Here is a 22,474-nt window from a genome sequence, read left to right on the forward strand (position 1 = left end):
CGGGACGGGGGGTCTCTACTCTCCCACGGGGGGCGCTCTGGGGCGGGGCGGGGCGGGGGGTCTCTACGCTCCCACGGGGGGCGCTCTGGGGCGGGGCGGGGGGTCTCTACGCTCCCACGGGGGGCGCTCTGGGGCACATGGCGGGGGGGTCTCCACGCTCCCACGGGGGGCGCTCTGGGGGCGGGGCAGGGGGGGTCTCCGCACTCCCACGGGGGGCGCTCTGGGGCGGGGCGGGAGGGTCTCCACGCTCCCACGGGGGGCGCTCTGGGGCGGGGGGGTCTCTACGCTCCCCCGGGGAGCGCTCTGGGGCGGGGTGGGGGGTCTCTACGCTCCCACGGGGGGCCCTCTAGGGGCGCGTGGCGGGGTGGGGGGGTCTCTATGCTACCATGGGGGGCGCTCTAGGGGCGCTCTGGGGGCGGGGCGGGGGGGTCTCTGCGCTCCCACGGGGGGCGCTCTGGGGCGGGGCGGGGGGGGTCTCTACGCTCCCACGGGGGGCGCTCTGGGGGCGGGGCGGGGGGGTCTCTACGCTCCCACGGGGGGCGCTCTGGGACGGGGCAGGGCGGTCTCTACGCTCCCACGGGGGGCACTCTAGGGGCGCTCTAGGGGCAGGGCGGGGGGGTCTCTACGCTCCCACGGGGGGCACTCTGGGGCGGGACGGGGGGGTCTCTACGCTCCCACGGGGGGCGCTCTAGGGGCGCTCTGGGGCGGGGCGGGGGGGTCTCTACGCTCCCACGGGGGGCACTCTGGGGCGGGACGGGGGGGGTCTCTACGCTCCCACGGGGGGCGCTCTAGGGGCGCTCTGGGGCGGGGCGGGGGGGTCTCTACGCTCCCACGGGGGGCACTCTGGGGCGGGACGGGGGGGTCTCTACGCTCCCACGGGGGGCGCTCTAGGGGCGCTCTGGGGCGGGGTGGGGGGGTCTCTACGCTCCCACGGGGGGCACTCTGGGGGCGCGGGGCGGGGCGGGGGGGTCTCTACGGTTCCATTGGGCGCCCCCGCCCCCCCGCTGGGAGGGATGCCGAAGGGGGGAACAGCGTGGAACGGGAGCGGAGTCCCCCCTGCAGGGCCACAAGTGCAGCCGGCCGGGAAATGGGGCTGGCCCCCTGGGAAAGGGTTGACAGAAACAAACCAGCAACCGGGGGGGGGGGGGTCTCAATCTTCGGCGGGGGGGGGGGGGGGAATTTGGGTTTTCGGCCGATGTTCAAATAAGGAGAAAACTACCCGTCCCCACGGAGGCACGTCTGTCCCCGTGCACGTCCGTCTGTCCCCACTGAACATCTGTCTCTCCCCATGCACGGCATTCAGTCTGTCCATCCCCCTACACACCCCTCTGTCCGTCTGTCCGTCCATCCCCCTACACACCCCTCCCTCTGTCCGTCCATCCCCATGCACGCCCCTTTGTCCGTCTGTCCGTCCATCCCCCTACACACCCCTCCCTCTGTCCGTCCATCCCCCTACAGGCCCCTCCATCCGTCTGTCCATCCATCCATCCATCCCCCTACACGCCCCTCTGTCTGTCTGTCCATCCATCCCCATACACACCCCTCTGTCTGTCTGTCTGTCCATCCCCGTAGACGCCCCTCTGTCTGTCCATCCATCCCCACACACGCCCCTCTGTCCGTCCATCCCCCTACACACCCCCCTGTCTGTCTGTCTGTCCATCCCCCTACACGCCCCTCCGTCCGTCCATCCATCCATCCATCCATCCCCGTACTCGCCCCTCTGCCCGTCTGTCCGTCCATCCCCCTACACACCCTTCCAAGGCCTCTGGGGCGGGAGGATGGTGAAGAAGCAGACACAGGACCAGGGGTGTCGGGGGCCCGGGGGGGGCAGTGGGGCAGGGTGGGGGGCGGAGCAGGGCAGCGAGGGGCATCGCCGGCCAGCCAGAGGGAGGTCGGGTGGATCTGAGCCGGGCTGAGGGGGGGCCAGGGTCCCGTTAGCGGGGTCACGACACGGGCTCCCGGGCCTGCAGACACCCCTTCCCAGTGGTCCTCGGGGGCAGGGACCAGGCCCTGTGTGTGTGTGTGTGTGTGTGTGTGTGTACACAGAGCCCTCTGTGTGTGTGTGTGTGTGTGTGTACAAAGCTCTCTGTGTGTGTACCAGGCAAGTGTGTCTGTGTGTGTCTGTGTGTGTACACAGAGCTCTGTGTGTGTGTACCAGTCAAGTGTGTGTATGTGTGTACACAGAGCTCTGTGTGTGTGTACCAGGCAAGTGTGTGTGTGTGTGTGTGTGTGTACAAAGCTCTCTGTATGTGTACCAGGCAAGTGTGTCTGTGTGTGTCTGTGTGTGTACACAGAGCTCTGTGTGTGTGTACCAGGCAAGTGTGTGTGTGTACACAGAGCTCTCTGTGTGTGTACCAGGCAAGTGTGTGTGTGTGTGTGTGTGTGTACACAGAGCTGTGTGTGTGTGTACCAGGCAAGTGTGTGTGTGTGTGTGTGTACACAGAGCTCTCTGTGTGTGTACCAGGCAAGTGTGTGTGTGTGTGTGTGTACACAGAGCTGTGTGTGTGTGTACCAGGCAAGTGTGTGTGTGTGTGTGTGTGTGTGTACCAGGCAAGTGTGTGTGTGTGTGTGTGTGTGTACACAGAGCTCTGTGTGTGTGTACCAGGCAAGTGTGTGTGTGTGTGTGTGTGTGTGTACACAGAGCTCTCTGTGTGTGTACCAGGCAAGTGTGTGTGTGTGTGTGTGTGTACACAGAGCTCTCTGTGTGTGTACCAGGCAAGTGTGTGTCTGTGTACACAGAGCTCTCTGTGTGTGTACCAGGCAAGTGTGTGTGTGTGTGTGTGTGTGTGTGTGTACACAGAGCTCTCTGTGTGTGTACCAGGCAAGTGTGTGTGTGTGTGTGTGTACACAGAGCTCTCTGTGTGTGTACCAGGCAAGTGTGTGTCTGTGTGTGTGTGTGTACACAGAGCTCTCTGTGTGTGTACCAGGCAAGTGTGTGTGTGTGTGTGTGTGTGTGTGTGTACACAGAGCTGTGTGTGTGTGTACCAGGCAAGTGTGTGTGTGTGTGTGCGTGTGTACACAGAGCTGTGTGTGTGTGTACCAGGCAAGTGTGTGGCTGTGTACACAGAGCTCTCTGTGTGTGTACCAGGCAAGTGTGTGTGTGTTTGTGTACACAGAGCTCTCTATGTGTATACCAGGGGAGTGTGTGTGCAGAACTCTCTGTGTGTACCAGGCAAGTGTGTGTACCAGGTATGTGTGTGTGTGTGTGTGCGCAGAGCACTGTGTGTGTGTACCAAGAGCTCTGTACCAGGAGCTCTGTACAGGGCACTCACAGGGGTGTGTGTGTGTGTGTGTGTACAGAGCTCTGTGTCTGTGTACCAAGCAAGTGTGTGTGTGTGTGTGTACAGGAGTCTCTATGTGTCTACCGGGGTGTGTGTGTGCAGAGCTCTCTGTGTGTACCAGGCAAGTGTGTGTGTGTGTGTGTGTGTGTGTGTGTACAGGACTCTCTATGTGTCTACCAGGGGTGTGTGTGTGTGCAGAGCTCTCTGTGTGTACCAGGGGTGTGTGTGTGTGTATGCAGAGCTCTCTGTGTGTACCAGGCAAGTGTGTGTGTGTGTGTGCGCGCACGCACATGGGCCGTGTGTAGCGTAGGCTGCATCTGGAGGAGGCGGGGGGGGGGGCAGGATCTGAGCTCACAGCTGCCCATTAAGTCACACCCGGGGGCGGGAGTAGAGGCCGGGGGGGGGGCTCGTCACATGAGCAGCCTGGGGCCCGGCAGCCGGTTCCGGGGAGCCCTACATGGAGCTGGGGGAGACCCGGCCCCCCCCTCAGCATCCCCCGCTAAAGGTGTGTGCATCTCTGGGCGGGCAGCCAGGACGCCTGGGTTCCTTCCCCGGCTCCGGGGTGGGTGGGGGCTGGTGGGTTAGAGCTGGGGGGGGGCTGGGAGCCCGGACTCCTGGGTTCTCTCCCAGGCGCTGGGAGGGGAGTGGGGGCTGGTGGGTTCGAGCAGGGGAGGCTGGGAGCCAGGACTCCTGGGTTCCTTCCCCGGCGCTGGGAGGGGGGTGGGGTGGGGTGGGGTGGGGGCTGGTGGGTTAGAGTGGGGGGCGGGGCCGGGAGCCAGGACTCCTGGGTTCTCTCCCAGGCACTGGGAGGGGAGTGGGGACTGGTGGGTGAGAGCAGGGGGGGCTGGGAGTCAGGACTCCTGGGTTCCTTCCCCGGCTCCGGGAGGGGAGTGGGGGCTGGTGGGTTAGAGCAGAGGGGGCTGGGAGCCAGGACTCCAGGGTTCCTTCCCCGGCTCTAGAAAGGGGGTGGGGTCTAATGAATTGGGGGTGGGGTGGGGCGGGGCGGGGCGGGGGGGGGGGGGGGGAGGAAATCTATTTAAGCTCCTCCACTCACCTGATTCCCACCTGCCGGCTAAGTCCCGCCCCCATCACCCCCCCCACCTGTCTATAACTAACCTTCCCCCCTCTATAAAGTCCTCCGGCCTCACCTTTCCCCCTTTTCCCGCGCCCTAGGGGGGAGCCTGACCCACCGCTGTAGCCTGTATTTGGTGAGCTTCATCCTCCAGAACTTGGGGACCCCCTTGGTGGAGAGTAGGGGGCTGATCCCCCTGTTTACTCTGCTCTGTGACCCCAGGATTTCTGAGGCCCAGTATCTGTCAGCTCTGGCTTTGACCTCCCAGTGATTCTCCTAGGGGTCCTTTTGGGGGTCCAGCTGTGCCCCCCAAATATTACCCAGCTCCTCTTTGCACCCCTTAAGCAACCCCCTGGCCTCGAATCTGTGGCGTCTTGTGTTCCCCTCAATTTGACTTTTAAATTCTCTTCACCCCTGTGTTTTTCCAGAAGAGGGACTGAGAATAGGGGTGTCCCCCTGTACCCCCATCTCTGCGATGGGATGGGAGGCTGGATTTCGAGGGCCCAGACCCACGGATCCTTTTCCCCCTCCTGTTAATTCAAAGAAGCTGGGTGGGGTTTTTAGGGTTCACCCCCCATTTTCTTTTGGAGGCATCTGCAGGCAGCTTCAAAGCCGGCCCCGTGCGTGGCAGAGGCAGGAAGTGGGGAGGGGGGCTTGACCCCTGTTTTTCTAGCTCTTTTTGGGGGGGGTTGTCTCTGATGCAGATTTGAAATCAGGGGGTCTTCTATTGACTTAGTTCATGGTTGCGGGGTGTGTGTGGGGGAGCTGGGGGTGTTGCAAGTGTGGCTGGGGGGAGGGGCAGGGAATTTGTGGGGAGGGTCTGGGGAGCTGATGGGGAGGGGCGGAGGGATTGCAGGGGTGCCTGGGGGGAAGGGAGTTGTGGGGGGCTGGGGAGAAAGTGGGGGAGGGCCTGGGAACTTGAAGCAGAGAGCAGGTGAGTGGGGTTGGGGGGGATCTGGGGAGGGAATTTGGGGTGGGGAGAGGGTGGGGGGCTAGGGGAGGGAATTTGGAGGTGCTGGGGGAGGGAATTTGGGGTGGGGGCTCTGTGGGGGGAGGGACAGGTGATAACGGGGGGGTCCCTGGCTGAACCCTTCCGTTCCCCCTCCTCCCCCCCTCCCAGGGTGACCGGGCCCCCCTGCCATGTCCACCGAGAGCTCCCCCCTCCTGAGCTACCGGCTCTTCAGTGTGGTGGACGAGGGGGAGATGCCAGGGAGCCGGGCCCAGGAGGAGGCCCCCCTCGTGGGGGGGGGCGCCACGGGCACCCCGCACCCCGACCCAGCCGGCCGGCTCTCCACCTTCTTCGGCGTTGTGGTGCCCACCGTCCTGTCGATGTTCAGCATCGTTGTCTTCATGCGTGTGGGTGAGTGACCCCCCGTTCAGGATTTCCGCCCCCCATACCCCTAGGGAAATCGCCGCCCCTAGGAATACCAGCAAAGCTCCATCCCCCATGGTTGCGGGATTGATTTCCAGCCAAAATCCTGTGGCAGGGAGTTCCACTGGCTATTTCCAGCCAAAATCATGCAGCAGGGAGTTCCACCAGCTAACGGGGGGGTGGAGTTGGCCCATACTTACCCCCGCTCCTCCTCCGACCCAGCTGTTTGGCCAGCTCCTTGCCGCAACTGGAGGCTGCTTTGTCTGGGTCTGATGGTGCAACTGCAGGGAAAGTTCGGTTCCAGCAAAATCATGGGGCGGGGAGTTCCCCTGGATGGCCGGCGGCTGCATATTTACCCCCTTACGGGCGCCGAAAGCCGACTTCCCCCGTTGTAATGAGCGGCAGATGAGTGAAAGGCGGCCCGACGTCCATCGGAGGAGGTTAACGCGTGGCCGGGAGGCGCGCCCCGAGGCCGTGGGGATGGGCCCAGTCCGGGAACCTACCTGGAGAATAGACCCCTGGGCTCCCCGCACCCCAGCTCCGCCTGGGGCCCCTCACCCCTGACCCGCGGCCCCTCTCTGTCGCCCCCTAGGGTTCGTGGTGGGGCACGCCGGGTTCCTGCAGTCGCTGCTCATGCTGGTGGTGGCCTACGTCATCATCCTGCTGACCGTCCTGTCCGTCTGCGCCATCTGCACCAATGGGGCCATCCAGGGGGGTGGGGCCTACTGTATCCTTCAGCCAATGGGGATGGCGGGGTGCGGGGGGGGGGGGTGTCAGGAAATCTGTTTGTGTAGGGGTTTTTGGGGGGTGGCACTGGGATCAGGGTGCTGAGGGAATATGGGGGCTGTCTCAGGGGGCAGGAGGTGTGGGGGGCAGTTGGAGGGGAGCTGGGGTGCAGGTGGGGGATGTCGGGAGATTGTTTATGGAGAGGGTCTATGGGAGGCTGTCTTGGGGGGCAGGGGCTGTGGGGAGCAGTGGGTGGGGGGGTGTCGGGAGACCTGTTTATGGAGAGGGTCTTTGGGGGAGAAGCTGGGGGGTCTGGGGGAGGGATAAGGTAATATGGGGGCTGTCTCTGGGGGTGCAGTGGCTGTAGGGAGCAGTGGATGTGGGGGTGTCAGGAGATCTCTTTATGGAGGGGGTCTTTGGGGGAGACACTGGGGGTCTGGGGGAGGGATAAGGGAATATGGGGAGCTGTCTCTGTGGGGGGGCAGGGGCTGTAGGGAGCAGTGGATACGGGGGTGTCAGGAGATCTCTTTATGGAGGGGGTCTGTGGGGGAGACACTGGGGGGTCTGGGGGAGGGGCGAGGGAATATGGGGGGGCTGTCTCCGAGGAGCAGTAGGAGGGGGGCTGGGGTGCGGGTGAAGGGTGTCAGGAGATCTGTTTGTGTAGGGGTTTTTTGGGGGTGACACTGGGATCAGGGGGCTGAGGGAATATGGGGGCTGTCTCGGGGGGCAGGAGGTGTGGGGGGCAGTTGGAGGGGAGCTGGGGTGCAGGTGGGGGGTGTCGGGAGATCTGTTTATGGAGGGGGTCTGTGGGGGAGACACGGGGATATGGGGGGCTGTCTTGGGGGGGCAGGGGCTGTAGGGAGCAGCAGGTGGGGGGCTGTCAGGAGATCTCTTTATGGAGACGGTCTTTGGGGGATCGGGGGATTGGATATAGGGGTGCATGGGGGGCTGTCTGGGGTGGCTGGGGGGCAGTGTAGGCGTTGTCTCCGTGGGCTGTGGCAGGGGGAATGGGCTCTCTGTGTGTGTGGGGGTGTCTCTCTATGGTGCTTCCTTAACGGCCCCCCCGCCCCCCCAGTCATGATCTCGCGGACGCTGGGCCCCGAGTTTGGGGGCAGCATCGGGCTTATGTTCTACCTGGCCAACGTCTGCGCCTGTGGGGTCTACATCCTGGGGCTGGTGGAGGCCGTGCTGGACGTCTTCGGGGCAGGTAGGCCCGGACGCCTGGGTTCTCTCCCCGGCTCTGGGAGGGGAGTGGGGGCTGCTGGGTGAAAGCGGTGGGGGGGCTGAGAGCCAGGACTCCTGGGTTCTCTCCCCGGTTCTGGGACGGGAGCCGGGGGGCTGGGAGCCAGGACTCCTGGGTTCTCTCCCCAGCGCTGGGAGGGGAGTTGGGGCTGGTGGGTTAGAGCAGGGGGGCTGGGAGCCTGGACGCCTGGGTTCTCTCCCCGGCTCTGAGACGGGAGCAGGGGGCGCTGGGAGTCAGGACGCCTGGGTTCTCTCCCCGGCTCTGGGAGGGGCGTGGGGGCTGGTGGGTGAGATCAGGGGGGCTGGGAGCTCGGACGCCTGGGTTCTCTCCCCAGCTCTGGGAGGGGAGTGGGGGCTGCTGGGTGAAAGCGGGGGGTGCTGGGAGCCAGGACTCCTGGGTTCTCTCCCCGGTTCTGGGACGGTAGCCGGGGGGCTGGGAGTCAGGACTCCTGGGTTCTCTCCCCAGCTCTGGGAGGGGAGTGGGGGCTGGTGGGTTAGAGCAGGGGGGGCTGGGAGCCAGGACTCCTGGGTTCTCTCCCCAGCTCTGGGAGGGGAGTGGGGGCTGGTGGGTTAGAGCAGGGGGGCTGGGAGCCCGGACTCCTGGGTTCTCTCCCCAGCGCTGGGAGGGGAGTTGGGGCTGGTGGGTTAGAGCAGGGGGGCTGGGAGCCTGGACGCCTGGGTTCTCTCCCTGGCTCTGGGAGGGGCGTGGGGGCTGGTGGGTGAGAGCGGGGGGGGCTGGGAGCCAGGACTCCTGGGTTCTCTCCCTGGCTCTGGGAGGGGCGTGGGGGCTGGTGGGTGAGAGCGGGGGGGCTGGGAGCCAGGACTCCTGGGTTCTCTCCCTGGCTCTGGGAGGGGAGCGGGGGCTGGTGGGTTAGAGCAGGGGGGCTGGGAGCCCGGACTCCTGGGTTCTCTCCCCAGCGCTGGGAGCGGAGCGGAGTGGGGCCTCGGGGCGGGGGTGGGAGCCCGGACGCCAGGGTTCTCACCAGTCCTGAGAGTGCCCCCCTTGCAGACGGGACGGACCCCCCCGGCGCCCGCGCCCTGCCCCAGGGCTACTTCTACAGCTTCCTCTACGGCTCGGTGGTCCTCCTGCTCTGCCTGCTGGTCTGCCTGGTGGGGGCCCGGATCTACGCCCGGGCCGCCTTCCTCATCTTCCTGGTGGTCAACCTGGTGCTGCTGGACATTTTCGTCAGCTTCGTGGCCGTGGGGCCCCGCCAGGTGCCCGTGGCCCGCGACGCCAACCACACCGTCAACGCCAGCTTCACCGGCTTCCGCCTGGCCACCCTGCGGGCCAACCTGCCCGGTGAGCGGGGGCATCGGAGCAGGGGGGGCTGGGAGCCAGGACTCCTGGGTTCTCTCCCCGGCTCTGGGAGGGGAGTGGGGGCCGGTGGGTCAGAGCAAGGGGGGCTGGGAGCCAGGACTCCTGGGTTCTCTCCCCGGCTCTGGGAGGGGAGTGGACTGGGGGCTGGTGGGTTGAAGACTGGGGGTCACAGAGGTGGGGAGACTGGAGATGGGGGGGCAGAGGGAGAAAGGGATGGGTGGGGTGGCCAAGCAGGGGATGGGGGTGTTGAATGGGGAGGGGGGGCGTTCTGGGGAAGGAGGTTTTCGGGGCGGGGGGTTCTCTCCCCGGCTCTGGGAGGGCAGTGAGGGCTGGTGGGTTAGAGCTGGGGGGCTGGGAGCCGGGACTCCTGGGTTCTCTCCCTCGCGCTGGGAGGGGAGTGGACTGGGGGCTGATGGGTTGAGGAGTGGGGATCACAGACATGAGGGGACTGGAGATGTGGGGGTCAGAGGGAGAAAGGGAGGGGTGAGGGGGCAAAGCAGGGGAAGGGGGTGTCGAGTGGGCGTTTTGGGGAGGGGGATCTTGAGGGGTGGTTGGAGGGCTGGGGATGTGCCGGGGGGTGGGGTGGGGATGTGGGCGGAGTTAGAGGGAGAAAGGGAGGGGTGGGGATTGGCACAGAGGTGGGGGGTACTTGAGATGGGGGGCCAGAGGGAGAAAGGGAGGGGTAGGGGGCAAAGCAGGGGTTGGGGGGTGTTGAGTGGCGGGGCTCTTGAGGGGTGGTTGGAGGGCTGGGGATGGGGCGGGGATGGGGGCGGGGCCAGAGGGAGAAAGGGAGGGGTGGGGGGCAGTGGGGGTGTTCACGGGGGTGGCGGTGATGGACAGCAGGGGGTGTGGAGCAAACACTGGGGGGGTGTAGGGGATTGTGGGGAGATGATGGGATCGGTGGGGACACGGCCTGGGGGGGGTGAGGCCCAGGAGGGGGGCATATGGAGGGGGGGCCCAGCAGGCAGAGGGGAGGGGTCCGTGGGGAAGGGGGAACGACGCCCCCCCAGTCACTTGTCGTGTGTCCGTCTCCCCCCCCCCCCCCCCAGCCATGTACTCCCGCGACTACACAACCAACAACGTCATGACGTTCGCCACCGTCTTCGCCGTCATGTTCAACGGCTGCACCGGGATCATGGCCGGGTCCAACATGTCGGGTGAGCCCAGACGCCTGGGTCCCATCCCTGGTGCTGGGAGGGGAAGGGGGGGGCTGGTGGGTTAGAGCCGGGGGAACTGGGAGCCAGGACTCCTGGGTTCTCTCCTGGGGGCTGGTGGGTTAGAGCAGGGGGGGCTGGCAGCCAGGACTCCTGGGTTCTCTCCCCGGCGCTGGGTGGGCAGTGGGGGCTGGTGGGTTAGAGCTGCGGGGGCTGGGGGCCAGGACTCCTGGGTCCCATCCCGGCGCTGGGCTGCCGTTGCAGGGGAGTTGAGGAACGCCAGCAGCTCCATCCCCAAGGGCACCATCATCGCTGTGGTTTACACCTTCGTCATCTACTTCCTCCTCTTCCTCATGACCAGCTTCACCTGTGAGAGGTGAGCGGGGGCAGGGATGGATTCGGGGGGGGGGGGGGTTGGAGGACACCCTGCTGTTGGCACCAAGGGGAGGGGCTAAAAGCATAAGGGCGGGGCTAAAGGAGGAGCTGGTGAATGGGGTGGAGCTAAGGGAGCAGGGGGTGGGGCTAGGAGAGCAGGAGGCGGGCCAAGGGGGTGGGGATGGGCGGAGCTTCAGGGCTGTGGTCAGGGCAGGGGTGGGAGGGAAGATGAAGGTGGAGGCGGGGCTATCGGGATGGATTGGCGGGGGGGGGGGGATTAACAGGGGGCGTGGCTAATGAAATAGGGCCGGGCTGGGGGGCCGGGCTCAGGGCACAGTTCATGTGCAGAGGGTGGGGCGAAGGGGCGGGGGCTATGGATGGGTGGGGCTAGGGGGCTGAGGTGGGGTTCAGGCAGAGAGCTACTTGAAGTGGGTGTGGCTTATGGGAGGGGGCGTGGCTCAGGGCCAATGTAAGAGGTGGGGTTCAGGCACTGAGCTCCTTGAAATGGGCGTGGCTCTCAGAGGGGGCGTGGCTCGCAGAGGGGGCGTGGCTTTCAGGGCCAGACTGAGGAGGGGAAATGGGCAGGGACAAGGCCTGCTGAGGGGAGCTGGGCGGCGGTGGGTGGGCGGGGCTCGAGGCCTGGCTCCGCCCCCTTTCCAGGACACTGCTGAAGGAAGATTACGGCTTCTTCCGGTCCATCAACCTGTGGCCGCCCCTGGTGCTGGTCGGGGTTTACGCCGCGTCCCTCTCGGCCTCCATGAGCTCCCTCATCGGGGCCTCCCGCATCCTGCACGCGCTGGCCAAGGACGACCTCTTCGGTGAGCCCCCCCGCCCCCCCCCGGCCTGTCCCGAGGGGCCCCCCAGCCTCCCGACTCGGGTCCCTCCGTCGCTCTCACGCGCTTTCCTTCCCTCCCCCCAGGCATCATCCTGGCTCCGGCCAAAATCGTCTCCAAGGGGGGGAACCCCTGGGTGGCCGTTCTGTACACCTGGGCCCTGGTGCAGGTAAGCGCCCCCCCACCCTACCCCCTGCTCTAACCTGTTGCCCTCCCAGAGCCGGGGGAGAACCCAGGCGTCCTGGCTCCCAGGCCCCCTGCTCTAACCCACCAGCCCCCACCGCCCTCCCAGAGCCGGGGAAAGAACCCAGGTGTCCTGGCTCCCAGCCCCCCCTGCTCTAATCCACCAGCCCCCCCCCCCGCCCGCCCCAAGCCGGGGAGAGAACCCAGGCGTCCTGACCCCCACTTCTTGGTCCCCCCCAGCTGGTGCTGTTCGCGGGGAAGCTGAACACCATCGCCGGGATCGTCACTGTCTTCTACCTGGTGGCGTACGCGGCCGTCGACCTGGCCTGCCTGGCGCTGGAGTGGGCCTCGGCCCCCAATTTCCGGTGCGGGGGGCAGCTCTGGGGAAAGGGAGTGGATTTAAGGGGGGGGCAGTGTCCAGGCCTGGGGAAGGCGGGGGTGGGGGTTCACGGGGAAAACTTGCCGGGGTGGGGGCCAGGATCCAATTCAGGTTCTCAGAGCTCTGGGGAGGGGGGGTCCAGGGAGCTGGGATTTGGGGCATCCCTGGTGGAGAGGGGCCTCTGTGGGGTGGGGGGGCTGGGATTTGGGGCATCCCTGGGGCAGGGGGCTGGGATTTGGGGGGTCCCTGGCGGAGGGGGGCTCCAGGGGCATCCGTGGGGCGGGAGGGGGCTGGGATTTGGGGCATCTCTAGTGGAAGGGGGCCCCGGGGCGTCCATGGGGCGGGAGGGGGCTGGGATTTGAGGGGTCCCTGGCGGAGGGGGGCCTCTGTGGGGCGGAGGGGGCTGGGATTTGGGGAGTCCCTGGCGGAGGGGGGCCTCTGTGGGGCAGAGGGGGCTGGGATTTGGGGCGTCCCTCGCGGAGGGGGGCCCCAGGGGCATCTGTGGGGTGGGAGGGGGCTGGGATTTGGGGCGTCCCTGGCGGAGGGGGGCCCCAGGGGTGTCCGTGAGGCCGGGGAGGCTGGGATTTGGGGCGTCCCTGGCGGAGGGGGGCCTCTGTGGGGTGGGAGGGGGCTGGGATTTGGGGCATCCCTGGCGGAGGGGGGCCCCAGGGGTGTCCATGGGGCTGGGGAGGCTGGGATTTGGGGCGTCCCTGGCGGAGGGGGGCCCCAGGGGCGTCCGTGGGGCGGGAGGGGCCTGTCTGTAACCCCCCGTCTCTTCCCCCCGCCCCCCAGCCCCACCTTCCAGCTGTTCAGCTGGCACACCTGTCTGCTGGGCATCGCCAGCTGCCTGCTCATGATGTTCCTGATCAGCCCGGCGGGCGCCTCGGGCAGCCTGGTGCTGATGCTGGCCCTGCTGGGCTCCATCCACCTGCGGGCGCCCGCCAGCTCCTGGGGCTACATCAGCCAGGCCCTCATCTTCCACCAGGTACCGGGGAGAGAACCCAGGCGTCCGGGCTCCCAGCCCCCGCCGCTCTGACCCCCCAAACCCCCGCTCCCCTCCCCGAGCCGGGGAGAGAACCCAGGCGTCCGGGCTCCCAGCCTCCCCTGCTCTGACCCCCCAAACCCCCGCTCCCCTCCTGGAGCCGGGGAGAGAACCCAGGCGTCCGGGCTCCCAGCCCCCGCCGCTCTGACCCCCCCGAGCCCCCGCTCCTCTCCCTGAGCCGGGGAGAGAACCCAGGCGTCCGGGCTCCCACCTCCCCCTGCTCTAATCCACCAGCTCCCCGCTCCCCTCCCCGAGCCGGGGAGAGAACCCAGGCATCCGGGCTCCCAGACCCACCCCCCGCTCTGACCCCCCAGCCCCCACTCCCCTCCCAGAGCTGGGGAGAGAACCCAGGCGTCCTGTCTCCCACCTCCCCCGACTCTAACCCACCAGCTCCCCGCTCCCCTCCCAGACCTGGCTCCCTTCTATATCTGACCCCACCCCCTCCGACACACCTGGGATTGGGGGGATCCGTCAGCCATCCCCTTGCCCCCCCCCCCCCCGGGAGGGTCTGTCAGCTGTGGGGGGATTGATGGGAGGGGGGCTGTGGGGTGGCCCTAGAGCCGGGGACGGGACGGGGGCCACTGTGGGTTGTGGGGGGCTGGCTGCATGCCATAGGAAGATGGGGGCTCTGGGGTGGTGGGCGGAGTCGACGGGCTAGGACTCCTGGGGGGCCTGTGCCCAGCATCGGGGTGTCTCCCCTTTCCTCCCCCCAGGTGCGGAAATACCTGCTGCTCCTGGACGTGCGCAAGGAGCACGTGAAGTTCTGGCGCCCCCAGATGCTGCTCATGGTGGCGAACCCCCGGAGCGGGGCCCAGCTCGTCCGCTTCGTCAACGACCTCAAGAAGGGGGGGCTCTTCGTGCTGGGCCACGTGGAGATCGGCGAGCTGGGTGAGGGGCCCAGGCGTCCGGGCGCTTGCCACTCCCCTCTGAAGGAACCCAGGAGTCCTGGCTCTGACCCACCGACCCCCACTCCCCTCCCGGAGCCCGGGAGAGAACCCAGGAGTCCTGGCTCTGACCCACCGACCCCCACTCCCCTCCCGGAGCCCGGGAGAGAACCCAGGAGTCCTGGCCCCCAGCCCCTCCTGCTCTGACCCACCAGTCCCCACTCCCCTCCCGGAGCCCGGGAGAGAACCCAGGAGTCCTGGCCCCCAGCCCCTCCTGCTCTGACCCACCAGCCCCCACTCCCCTCCCGGAGCCGGGGAGAGAACCCAGGAGTCCTGGCTCCCAGCCCCCCCGCTCTCACCCACCAGCCCCCTCTCCCCTCCCGGAGCCCGGGAGAGAACCCAGGAGTCCTGGCTCCCAGCCTCCCCTGCTCTGACCCACCAGCCCCCACTCCCCTCCCGGAGCCAGGGAGAGAACCCAGGAGTCCTGGCTCTGACCCACCAGCCCCCACTCCCCTCCCGGAGCCCGGGAGAGAACCCAGGAGTCCTGGCCCCCAGCCCCTCCTGCTCTGACCCACCAGCCCCCACTCCCCTCCCGGAGCCGGGGAGAGAACCCAGGAGTCCTGGCTCCCAGCCCCCGCTGCTCTGACCCACCAGCCCCCGCTCCCCTCCCAGGGCCAGGGAGAGAACCCAGGAGTCCTGGCTCCCAGCCCCTCCTGCTCTGACCCACCAGCCCCCACTCCCCTCCCGGAGCCAGGGAGAGAACCCAGGAGTCCTGGCTCTGACCCACCAGCCCCCACTCCCCTCCCAGAGCCCGGGAGAGAACCCAGGAGTCCTGGCTCCAAGCACCCTCTCGCCCTGCCCTAACCCATTAGCCCCCTCCCGGAGCCGGGGAGAGAACCCAGGAGTCCTGGCTACCTTCTATTTCTGCCCCCCAGACACGATGCCCTCCGACCCCGTCCAAGCTCACTACAACTTCTGGCTCAGCCTGGTGGATAAACTCAACGTCAAGGCGTTCGTGGATCTGACCCTCTCGCCGTCGGTCCGACAGGGGACCCAGCACCTGCTGCGCATCACGGGGCTCGGTGAGTGATGTACCCGGCCGCCCCGCCCCAGAGGTGGCCGCGTCTCGGCGCCGGGCGAGGGGTCCCCGCGTCACCGGCCGCCCCGCACCAGAGATGGCCGCGTCTCAGTGCCGGGCGAGGGGTCCCCGGGTCACCCGCCGCCCCGCCCCAGAGGTGGCTGCATCTCAGCGCCGGGCGAGGGGTCCCCGGGTCACCCGCCGCCCCGCCCCAGAGGTGGCCACCTCTCAGCGCCGGGCGAGGCGTCCCCGTGTCACCCACCGCCCCGCCCCAGAGGTGGCCGCATCTCGGCGCCGGGCAAGGGGTCCCTGGTTCACCGGCCGCCCCGCGCCAGAGGTGGCAGCATCTCAGTGCCGGGCGAGGGGGCCCCATGTGACCCGATGCCCCGCCCCAGAGGTGGCCGCATCTCGGCGCTGGGCGAGGCGTCCCCGCGTCACCGGCCGCCCCGCCCCAGAGGTGGCCGCATCTCGGCGCTGGGCGAGGCGTCACCGGCCGCCCCGCCCCAGAGGTGGCCGCATCTCCGCCCCCGCTGACCCTCTTTTTTTTCCCCCCCCCCCCGGCCAGGCGGCATGAAGCCCAACACCCTGGTGCTGGGTTTCTACGACTCCTGCGTGCCCGACGACGAGTTCCTCCGCCACCCGGCCTTCAGCCAGGCCCGGGAGCGCGACCCCTTCGGGGTGGACCAGCCGGCCCTCCAGGCCCACTTCCCCCCCGTGCGCGGGGCCGGCGCCCCCAAGGCCCTGCCGCCGGCCGAGTACGTGGCCATCGTCTCGGACGCCGTCAAGATGCACAAGAACGTCTGTCTGGCCCGCTACTTCCCGCGGCTGGACAAGGAGCGGCTCTTCTCCGGCAAGGCCGAGGGGTGCTTCGTGGACGTGTGGCCCCTCAACCTGCTGCGCCCCGACACCCCGGCCTACGTGGACGTCTGCAGCCTCTTCCTGCTGCAGCTGGCCTGCATCCTGACCATGGTCAGCTCCTGGCGGGCCGCCCGGCTCCGTCTCTTCCTGTGCGTGGAGTCGGGCGACCGGGGCTGGGTGGCCAAGGAGGAGAAGCTCAAGGAGCTGCTGGGCAAGCTGCGGATCAAGGCCGCCATCCGGGCGGTCGCCTGGGACCACGTGGTGGCCCTCCACGGCCCGCGGCCGGCGGCCGGCGAGCCCTTCCTCAACCCGGCCGCCCACCGGGTGACGGACGAGTACCTGGCGGCCGTCAACGCCCTGGTGCTGCAGCAAGGGGGCCAGGTGGCCGTGCGGTTCCTCTACTTGCCCCGGCCGCCGGCCGACACCGCCGCGTACGAGCGCTACCTGGAGCAGCTGGAGATCCTCACCCGGGACTTGGGGCCCACCCTGCTGGTGCACGGCCTGACGCCCGTCACCTGCACCGAGCTCTGAGGAGGGCCGGGCCGGAGGACAGTGCGGGCAGGAGGCTTTGGGGTCTTCGCCGGCTCCCGGCGAGGGCCTGGGGAACTCCTGGAGACCGCGCCGGGCCGGGACTTCCGACCTCCGGGCGACGCACACCCCGTGGGATTAGCTGAGGGGGCCCGGCCTTCGAGCCCCCAAAACCTGGTGCCTGTAATGAGCGGGTGGAGGGGGAGAGACCCCCCCCATCCCCCGCCCCCAAACTGAGGCTGCAATTCGGGGGGGGGGGGGTGTTGGCACCCCTTTCCCCTCATTCCGCTTCTGCTGTACCCCATGATCTCTGCACCCCCCACATTCCTTCATGCTTAGTAGGGGTTCCCATTTTCCCCAGGTACCCCCAAATCAATGCACCCCACATTCCTGCACTGTTTAGGGGGTCCTAATTTCCCAGGTACCCCCAAATCAATGCACCCCACATTCCTGCACTGCTTAGGGGGGTCCTAATTTCCCATGTACCCCCAAATCAGTGCCCCCCACATTCCTGCACTGTTTAGGGGGTCCTAATTTCCCAGGTACCCCCACATCCATGCACCCCATATTCCTTCACTATAGGGGAGTCCCCATTTCCCCAGGTACCCCCAAATCACTGCTCCCCACATATTCAATCTCCTCCCATCACTGCTTGGGATGGGGTCCCCTTTTTTTTGCCCAGGGGCCCCAAATCACTATCTCCTATTCTTCCGCTGCACCTCATTCAGGGCTCGCTGGGGGGGGTCCCTATTTTTTCCAGGCACTCCAGATCACTGCACCCCAAATTCTCTAGGGCTGGTGGGGTCCCCAGCTGTTCCTACACCCCCCCAAAAACACTTCGGGGGGGTTGCCTCTTCCGTGCTCCCCAGTCTCTCTTCTGAGGAGGCCCCAGGCCCCCCAACTGCACAGCACTGGGGTCCCCCCTCCCACAACAGCCCATCTTGTGTGTGTGTGTGGGGGGTGTCTAGCACCCTTAATACTGGGTGTCCTACTCCAGCAGGGCACAAGGTGGCGCCCCTAACTAACCCAGCCGGGATTAACCCCTGGAGGGGGGGACAGAAGCGGGGGGGATCCCCAAAACCAGCCCCCCCCCCCCCGGATATGCAGTTTATTTAGGCTACTAGGCTATATTTGGTTAACAGTTCTCTCTGGGATACCTCACGTAACACAACTGACCAGCGCCCCCTGGAGGAGGGGGTAATAACACAGTAAACTAAGGGTGGGGGGAAGCGGTGGGTCGGGGGAGATATTTAGACATGTATTTTAACGAGCGCATTCAATAAATGACAACGCAAAAAAGGACAGTGGCCAGTGACTGTGTGGTTATGGATTGATTTTTGGGGGGGTGGGGCTGGGAGCCAGGACTCCTGGGTTCTCTCCCTGGCTCTGGGAGGGCAGTGGGGGCTGGTGGGTCAGAGCAGGGGGGCTGGGAGCCAGGACTCCTGGGTTCTCTCCCTGGCTCTGGGAGGGGAGTGGGGGCTGGTGGGTCGGAGCAGGGGTGCGGTCTGGGAGCCAGGACTCCTGGGTTCTCGCCCCGGCTCGGGGGTGGAGGGGTTGGAGGGGGCTGGGGGTTAGAGGAGGGGGGGCTGGGAGTTGGGATATGGGGCTGATTGTGCACAAGCCGCTGGTCACCAAAGAGTTAACCCCGGGTCGGGGCGCACGGTGCATGCTGGGAATTGTAGGCAGAATCCAGCTCCCTGGAAAACCAGCCACATGGAGGGCGCCGGGTGAGATTTCAGTGGGGAGCCCGGACTCCTGGGTTCTCTCCCCGGCTCTGGGAGGGGAGTGGGGGCTGGTGGGTCAGAGCAGGGGGGCTGGGAGCCAGGACTCCTGGGTTCTCTCCCTGGCTCTGGGAGGGGAGCGGGGGCTGGGGGGTTAGAGCAGGGGGGGCTGGGAGCCAGGACTCCTGGGTTCTCTCCCTGGCTCTGGGAGGGGAGCGGGGGCTGGGGGGTTAGAGCAGGGGGGGCTGGGAGCCAGGACTCCTGGGTTCTCTCCCTGGCTCTGGGAGGGGAGTGGGGGTTGGTGCTGGGGGAGCCCGGACTCCTGGGTCCCCCCCATGCCGGAAGAGGGGGGGCCCAACCACGAACATTTCCCTGCTGTTAACCCCTGGGGGCCTGGGCCAGGTCTGGCCGGGTTTCTGCTTTGAAACCCCCAACTCAGCGCATGGGGGGGGGCATAATCTCTCTCCCCCGCCTCAACCCACCAGCGCCCACAACCCTGCCACAGAGAGAACCCAGGAGTCCTGTCACCCAGACCCCCTGCTCTAACCACCAGCCCCCACTCCCCTCCCAGAGCCAGGGAGAGAACCCAGGAGTCCTGGCTCCCAGACCCCCCTGCTCTAACCACCAGCCCCCACTGCCCTCCCAGAGCCGGGGGGAGAACCCAGGAGTCCCTTACATTACTTCCTCTTGCTCACAGAAGAGTTGAGATGTGATTTCCCCCCGCATTGGGTCTGGACCTTGCTCAATCGGCCCTGCAATGTCAATGGCTTAGATTGTTCCCCACCGGTTACACCCACCCACCCCAGAGGTGGCCGCATCTCGGCGCCGGGCCAGGGGGTCCCTGTGTCACCAACCGCCCCTCCCCAGAGGTGGCCGCATCTCAGCACCTGGCCCTAATACAATTTCTCTCTCCCTGCAGGGCCGTCCCGAGGTCTCTGCTCCCCGACATTCACCGGGGCCTCCCCTTCCCGGGCTCCCCAACACGGGCCGCTCTGGTCTCCGGCTCCTACCTCTATTACCACTACGGCTGTGACGGGGTGGACGACCGGGGCTGGGGCTGCGGCTACCGGACCCTCCAGACCCTCTGCTCCTGGCTGGCGGCTGCGGGGGCCGGAGCGGGGCCGGGGGGCTCCCCCAGGCCGGTCCCCTCCCTGCCTGCCATCCAGCGCGCCCTGGTGGAGATGGGGGACAAGCCCCCGGCCTTCGCCGGCTCCCGGGACTGGATCGGCACGGTGGAAGCCACCTTGTGCGTGGATCACTTTTTCGGGGTGCCATGCAAAATCGTGCACAGCCCCCGGGGGAGCGGGCTGGGGGGGCAGGTGGGGGCCTTATACGCCCATTTCCAGGGGGGCGGGGGGCCTGTGATGCTGGGGGGTGACGCCGACAGCTCGTCCAAGGGGCTGCTGGGGGTCTGCTCCGTGCCCGCCGGCCACCATCTCCTCGTGTTGGATCCCCACTATTACCGGGGGGCCGGGGGCCTTGGGCGGGAGGGGTTGCAGGGAGAGGGGTGGGTGCACTGGCAAGGCCTGGCCTCCTTCGACCCCGCCTCCTTCTACAATCTCTGCCTGCCGCAGTTCTGGCTGGACCCGAGTGAGGGGGGAGGCGCTGGTGAAAACTGACTCGCACGAGCGAGTGTCTCCCGGACAGCCGCCAAAGGAGTCACTGGGCCACGTGAACCTTGGTTTGCACGAGTGAGAGTCACCCAGCGCGTTGCACAAGGAAGATGTCACTAGGACTCGTGAACATTGAGTCGCACAAGCGAGAGTCACCAGGACGGCCGCCAGTTGCTTTGCACAAGGAAGATGTCGCGGGGACTCATGGGCTTTGCACGAGCGAGAGGATTTTGCCCTAGGCTGCTGCTCTCCCAGCCCGACCTCATTTTGGGGCCAAATGCCGCCAGTTCGGGGATAAGGAAAGCCCCCCCGTGCTCTGAGGGAGGGCGGATGTTCAGCGGGAATGAACATTGGGACATCTCTGAGGGTGAGATTTCCCTGCATTTAGTTTCCTACTGTATTAGGCTTAGACTTGCGTGTTTTTGTTTTATTTTGCTTGGTAATTTACTTTGTTCTGTGTGTCATTACTTGGAACCACTGAAATCCCACTTTGTGTATTTAATAAAATCACTTTTTACTTATTAATTAACCCAGAGCATGTATTATTACCCGGGGGAGCAAACAGCCGTGCATCTCTCTCTATCAGTGTTATAGAGGGCGAACAATTTATGAGTTTACCCCGTCTAAGCTTGATACCGAGTAAAACAGATTTATTTGGGGACCCCACTGGGAGCTGGGTATCTGGGTGCTGGCGACTGGAACATTTCTTAAGCTGTTTTCAGTTCAGCCTGCAGCGTGTGGGGGACGTGGTTCAGACCTGGGTCTGTGTTTGTAGCAGGCGGGCGGGTCTGGCTCGACAAGACAGGGCGCGGAAGTCCCACGCTGGCAGGGAAAACGGGCTCAGGGGCAGTCCCAGCACACCAGGAGGCAGCTCCCAAGGGGGTTTCTGTGCCCCAACTCGTCACAGGGGTGTTGCCAACACTTTTTTGGAGGACGGAGCTAAAATTCAGAGGGATCTGGATGGAACTGAGCCAAAGTGAAGTTGGCCAAAGACCAACTGTATTCAGGGAAGAAAACCCAAATACCCCTGATTACTCCCAGGGGAATTCTGCGCCCCCAAAAGTAACAATTCTGCACCCCCTAGTTTCAAATTCTGCATCTTTTATTTGTCAAAATCACAGGATCTAATCACGCCTGTTCCAGTTATTTCTGGTCGTTTGATTCAAAATACCTGTCAGACAGTGTCTGTAGGAGGAGACCCACCAGGAAAGACTGAGGAAATGCTTTCGTGACAAATCGCTTCCTTACGGGCCATATTAATACGGAGCGCTGGGTAAGAATTCATTTAAACTACTATACAGAACTGTGTTTCCTACCCCACTCAGAAGCAGGGCAAAGGCTGGGGGGAGTCGGGGTCAGGCAGGGACTGAGGGGGAGGGAAGTAAATTGCAGGGAAGGAGCCTGGGGGTGAAGTTGGAGGGTTGTTGGGTTTTGGTGAGGGAAAGTCTAGAACATGTTTTTTGAGGGGATTGTTAGGGAGCTTCCCCCATGCAGACCCTGGCTGCCCACTAGCCTCTCCCATTCAGTCCGGCACGTTTGCCCCTGTCCCCATGTGGCCCTGCACCCCATATGTCCCTCCACCCCCACTCAGACACCCACTCCTCCCCTCCCTATGTGGCCCTGCACCCCATGTGTCCCTCCACCCCCACTCCTCCCATCCCCATGTGACCCTGCACCCAATGTGTCCTCCACCCCCACGTGGCCCTGCACCCCGTGTCCCTCCACCCCCCTCCTCCCATCCCCATGTGGCCCTGCACCCCATGTGTCCCTCCACCCCCCCTCCCATCCCCATGTGACCCTGCACCCCATGTGTCCCTCCACCCCCACTCAGACACCCACTCCTCCAATCCCCACATGGCCCTGCAGCCCTTGTGTCCCTCCACCCCCACTCAGACACCCACTCCTTCCATCCCCATGTGGCCCTGCACCCCATGTGTCCTACCACCCCTGTCCACGTGTCGCTCCACGCCCCCTCAGACACCCACTCCTCCCCTCCCGCTGTGGCCCTGCACCACCTCCCCATGTGTCTCTGTGCCCCCAGCCAGCCACCCCGTCCCTGTACCCATCCCCTTTCCCTATCCCCATGTGTGTCTGTGCCCCCCCATCCCTGCCCCCCCAGCCACTCCCATCCCCCCCCCCATGAACTCTAACCATTGGGCTGCACTGTCCTGATAGTAGGGGCGGGTCTCATGGACTCCGGCCACTGAGCCGGACTGCCCTGCACTGGATGCAGTCCACCTTAATTGTGTCACATTGGGCCTTTCTGTCCCCCCTCCAGTCTGTCCCCTGGGGTCTCGTTTTCTCTCCCAAGAAGCAGCTGGTGATGCACCGTGGGGGTCTCCTGCTGCCCAAGACACAGGCGGGGGAGGGCTTCTTCCTAAGCACTCTCCTCGCTGGAGAGCGCCAGCGGTCATAGTCCCCGATTTGAGGGGGTGTGTGTGCCCCCCCCCCACATTTTGATCAAGCAAATGACAGCCACACTGTGCGAATTCAGCCACTAGGAATGGATAAAAGAGACCACCACCTCGCTAAGGGTTTACTGGCACAAGCAGGGTTTCTGGGGTTTGGGCACCTTTCCTAAAACAGCTTATTGTGACTCGGGTCGTTAGGAAGGTTGGCTCATCAAGGCTTGATTGCCCTCCGGAGCAGGGAGGGGCCCATAGGCTGTTTGGGTTGTAAACGGCAGTTGTAAAAAGACTAGAGAAGAGCCGCTCTCCGAAGCGAGTCGGCGAGATTTTTCCCGCCCCCCGACGGGGAAGAGACCAGGCATCGGGGCTCGGCCGCCTCAGACTGGAGGGAACGATTTGGGACATTC

General features: G+C 65.7%; 2 protein-coding genes across 3 annotated transcripts; both read left to right on the top strand.

Moving 5' to 3' along the window:
* The first annotated feature begins 3,610 nt into the window (after positions 1 to 3,610).
* Positions 3,611 to 17,489, top strand: SLC12A9 (solute carrier family 12 member 9). Of its 2 annotated transcripts, none has more exons than XM_037888793.2 (14): positions 3,611 to 3,786; positions 5,474 to 5,713; positions 6,318 to 6,452; positions 7,527 to 7,658; positions 8,703 to 8,993; positions 10,061 to 10,168; positions 10,430 to 10,541; positions 11,201 to 11,358; positions 11,460 to 11,542; positions 11,797 to 11,921; positions 12,728 to 12,920; positions 13,691 to 13,865; positions 14,797 to 14,943; positions 15,505 to 17,489. In XM_037888793.2, the coding sequence occupies exons 2-14, from the start codon at positions 5,494 to 5,496 to the stop codon at positions 16,326 to 16,328; spliced, it is 2,703 nt and encodes a 900-aa protein (XP_037744721.1). In that variant the 5' UTR covers positions 3,611 to 3,786; positions 5,474 to 5,493; the 3' UTR covers positions 16,329 to 17,489. The 2 variants fall into 2 exon arrangements, with proteins under 2 accessions (XP_037744721.1, XP_037744722.1); XM_037888794.2 differs by lacking the exon at positions 3,611 to 3,786 and adding an exon at positions 4,347 to 4,489.
* A 489-nt stretch (positions 17,490 to 17,978) lies between these two features.
* Positions 17,979 to 20,327, top strand: UFSP1 (UFM1 specific peptidase 1 (inactive)). Its single transcript, XM_037888789.2, has 2 exons — positions 17,979 to 18,052; positions 18,966 to 20,327. Exons 1-2 carry the CDS (start codon positions 18,039 to 18,041, stop codon positions 19,663 to 19,665), a joined length of 714 nt encoding a protein of 237 aa, XP_037744717.1. The 5' UTR covers positions 17,979 to 18,038; the 3' UTR covers positions 19,666 to 20,327.
* The last annotated feature ends 2,147 nt before the right edge of the window (positions 20,328 to 22,474 follow it).

This window comes from Chelonia mydas, unplaced genomic scaffold, assembly GCF_015237465.2.
Source record: "Chelonia mydas isolate rCheMyd1 unplaced genomic scaffold, rCheMyd1.pri.v2 scaffold_61_arrow_ctg1, whole genome shotgun sequence".
Lineage (NCBI taxonomy): Eukaryota > Metazoa > Chordata > Testudines > Cheloniidae > Chelonia > Chelonia mydas.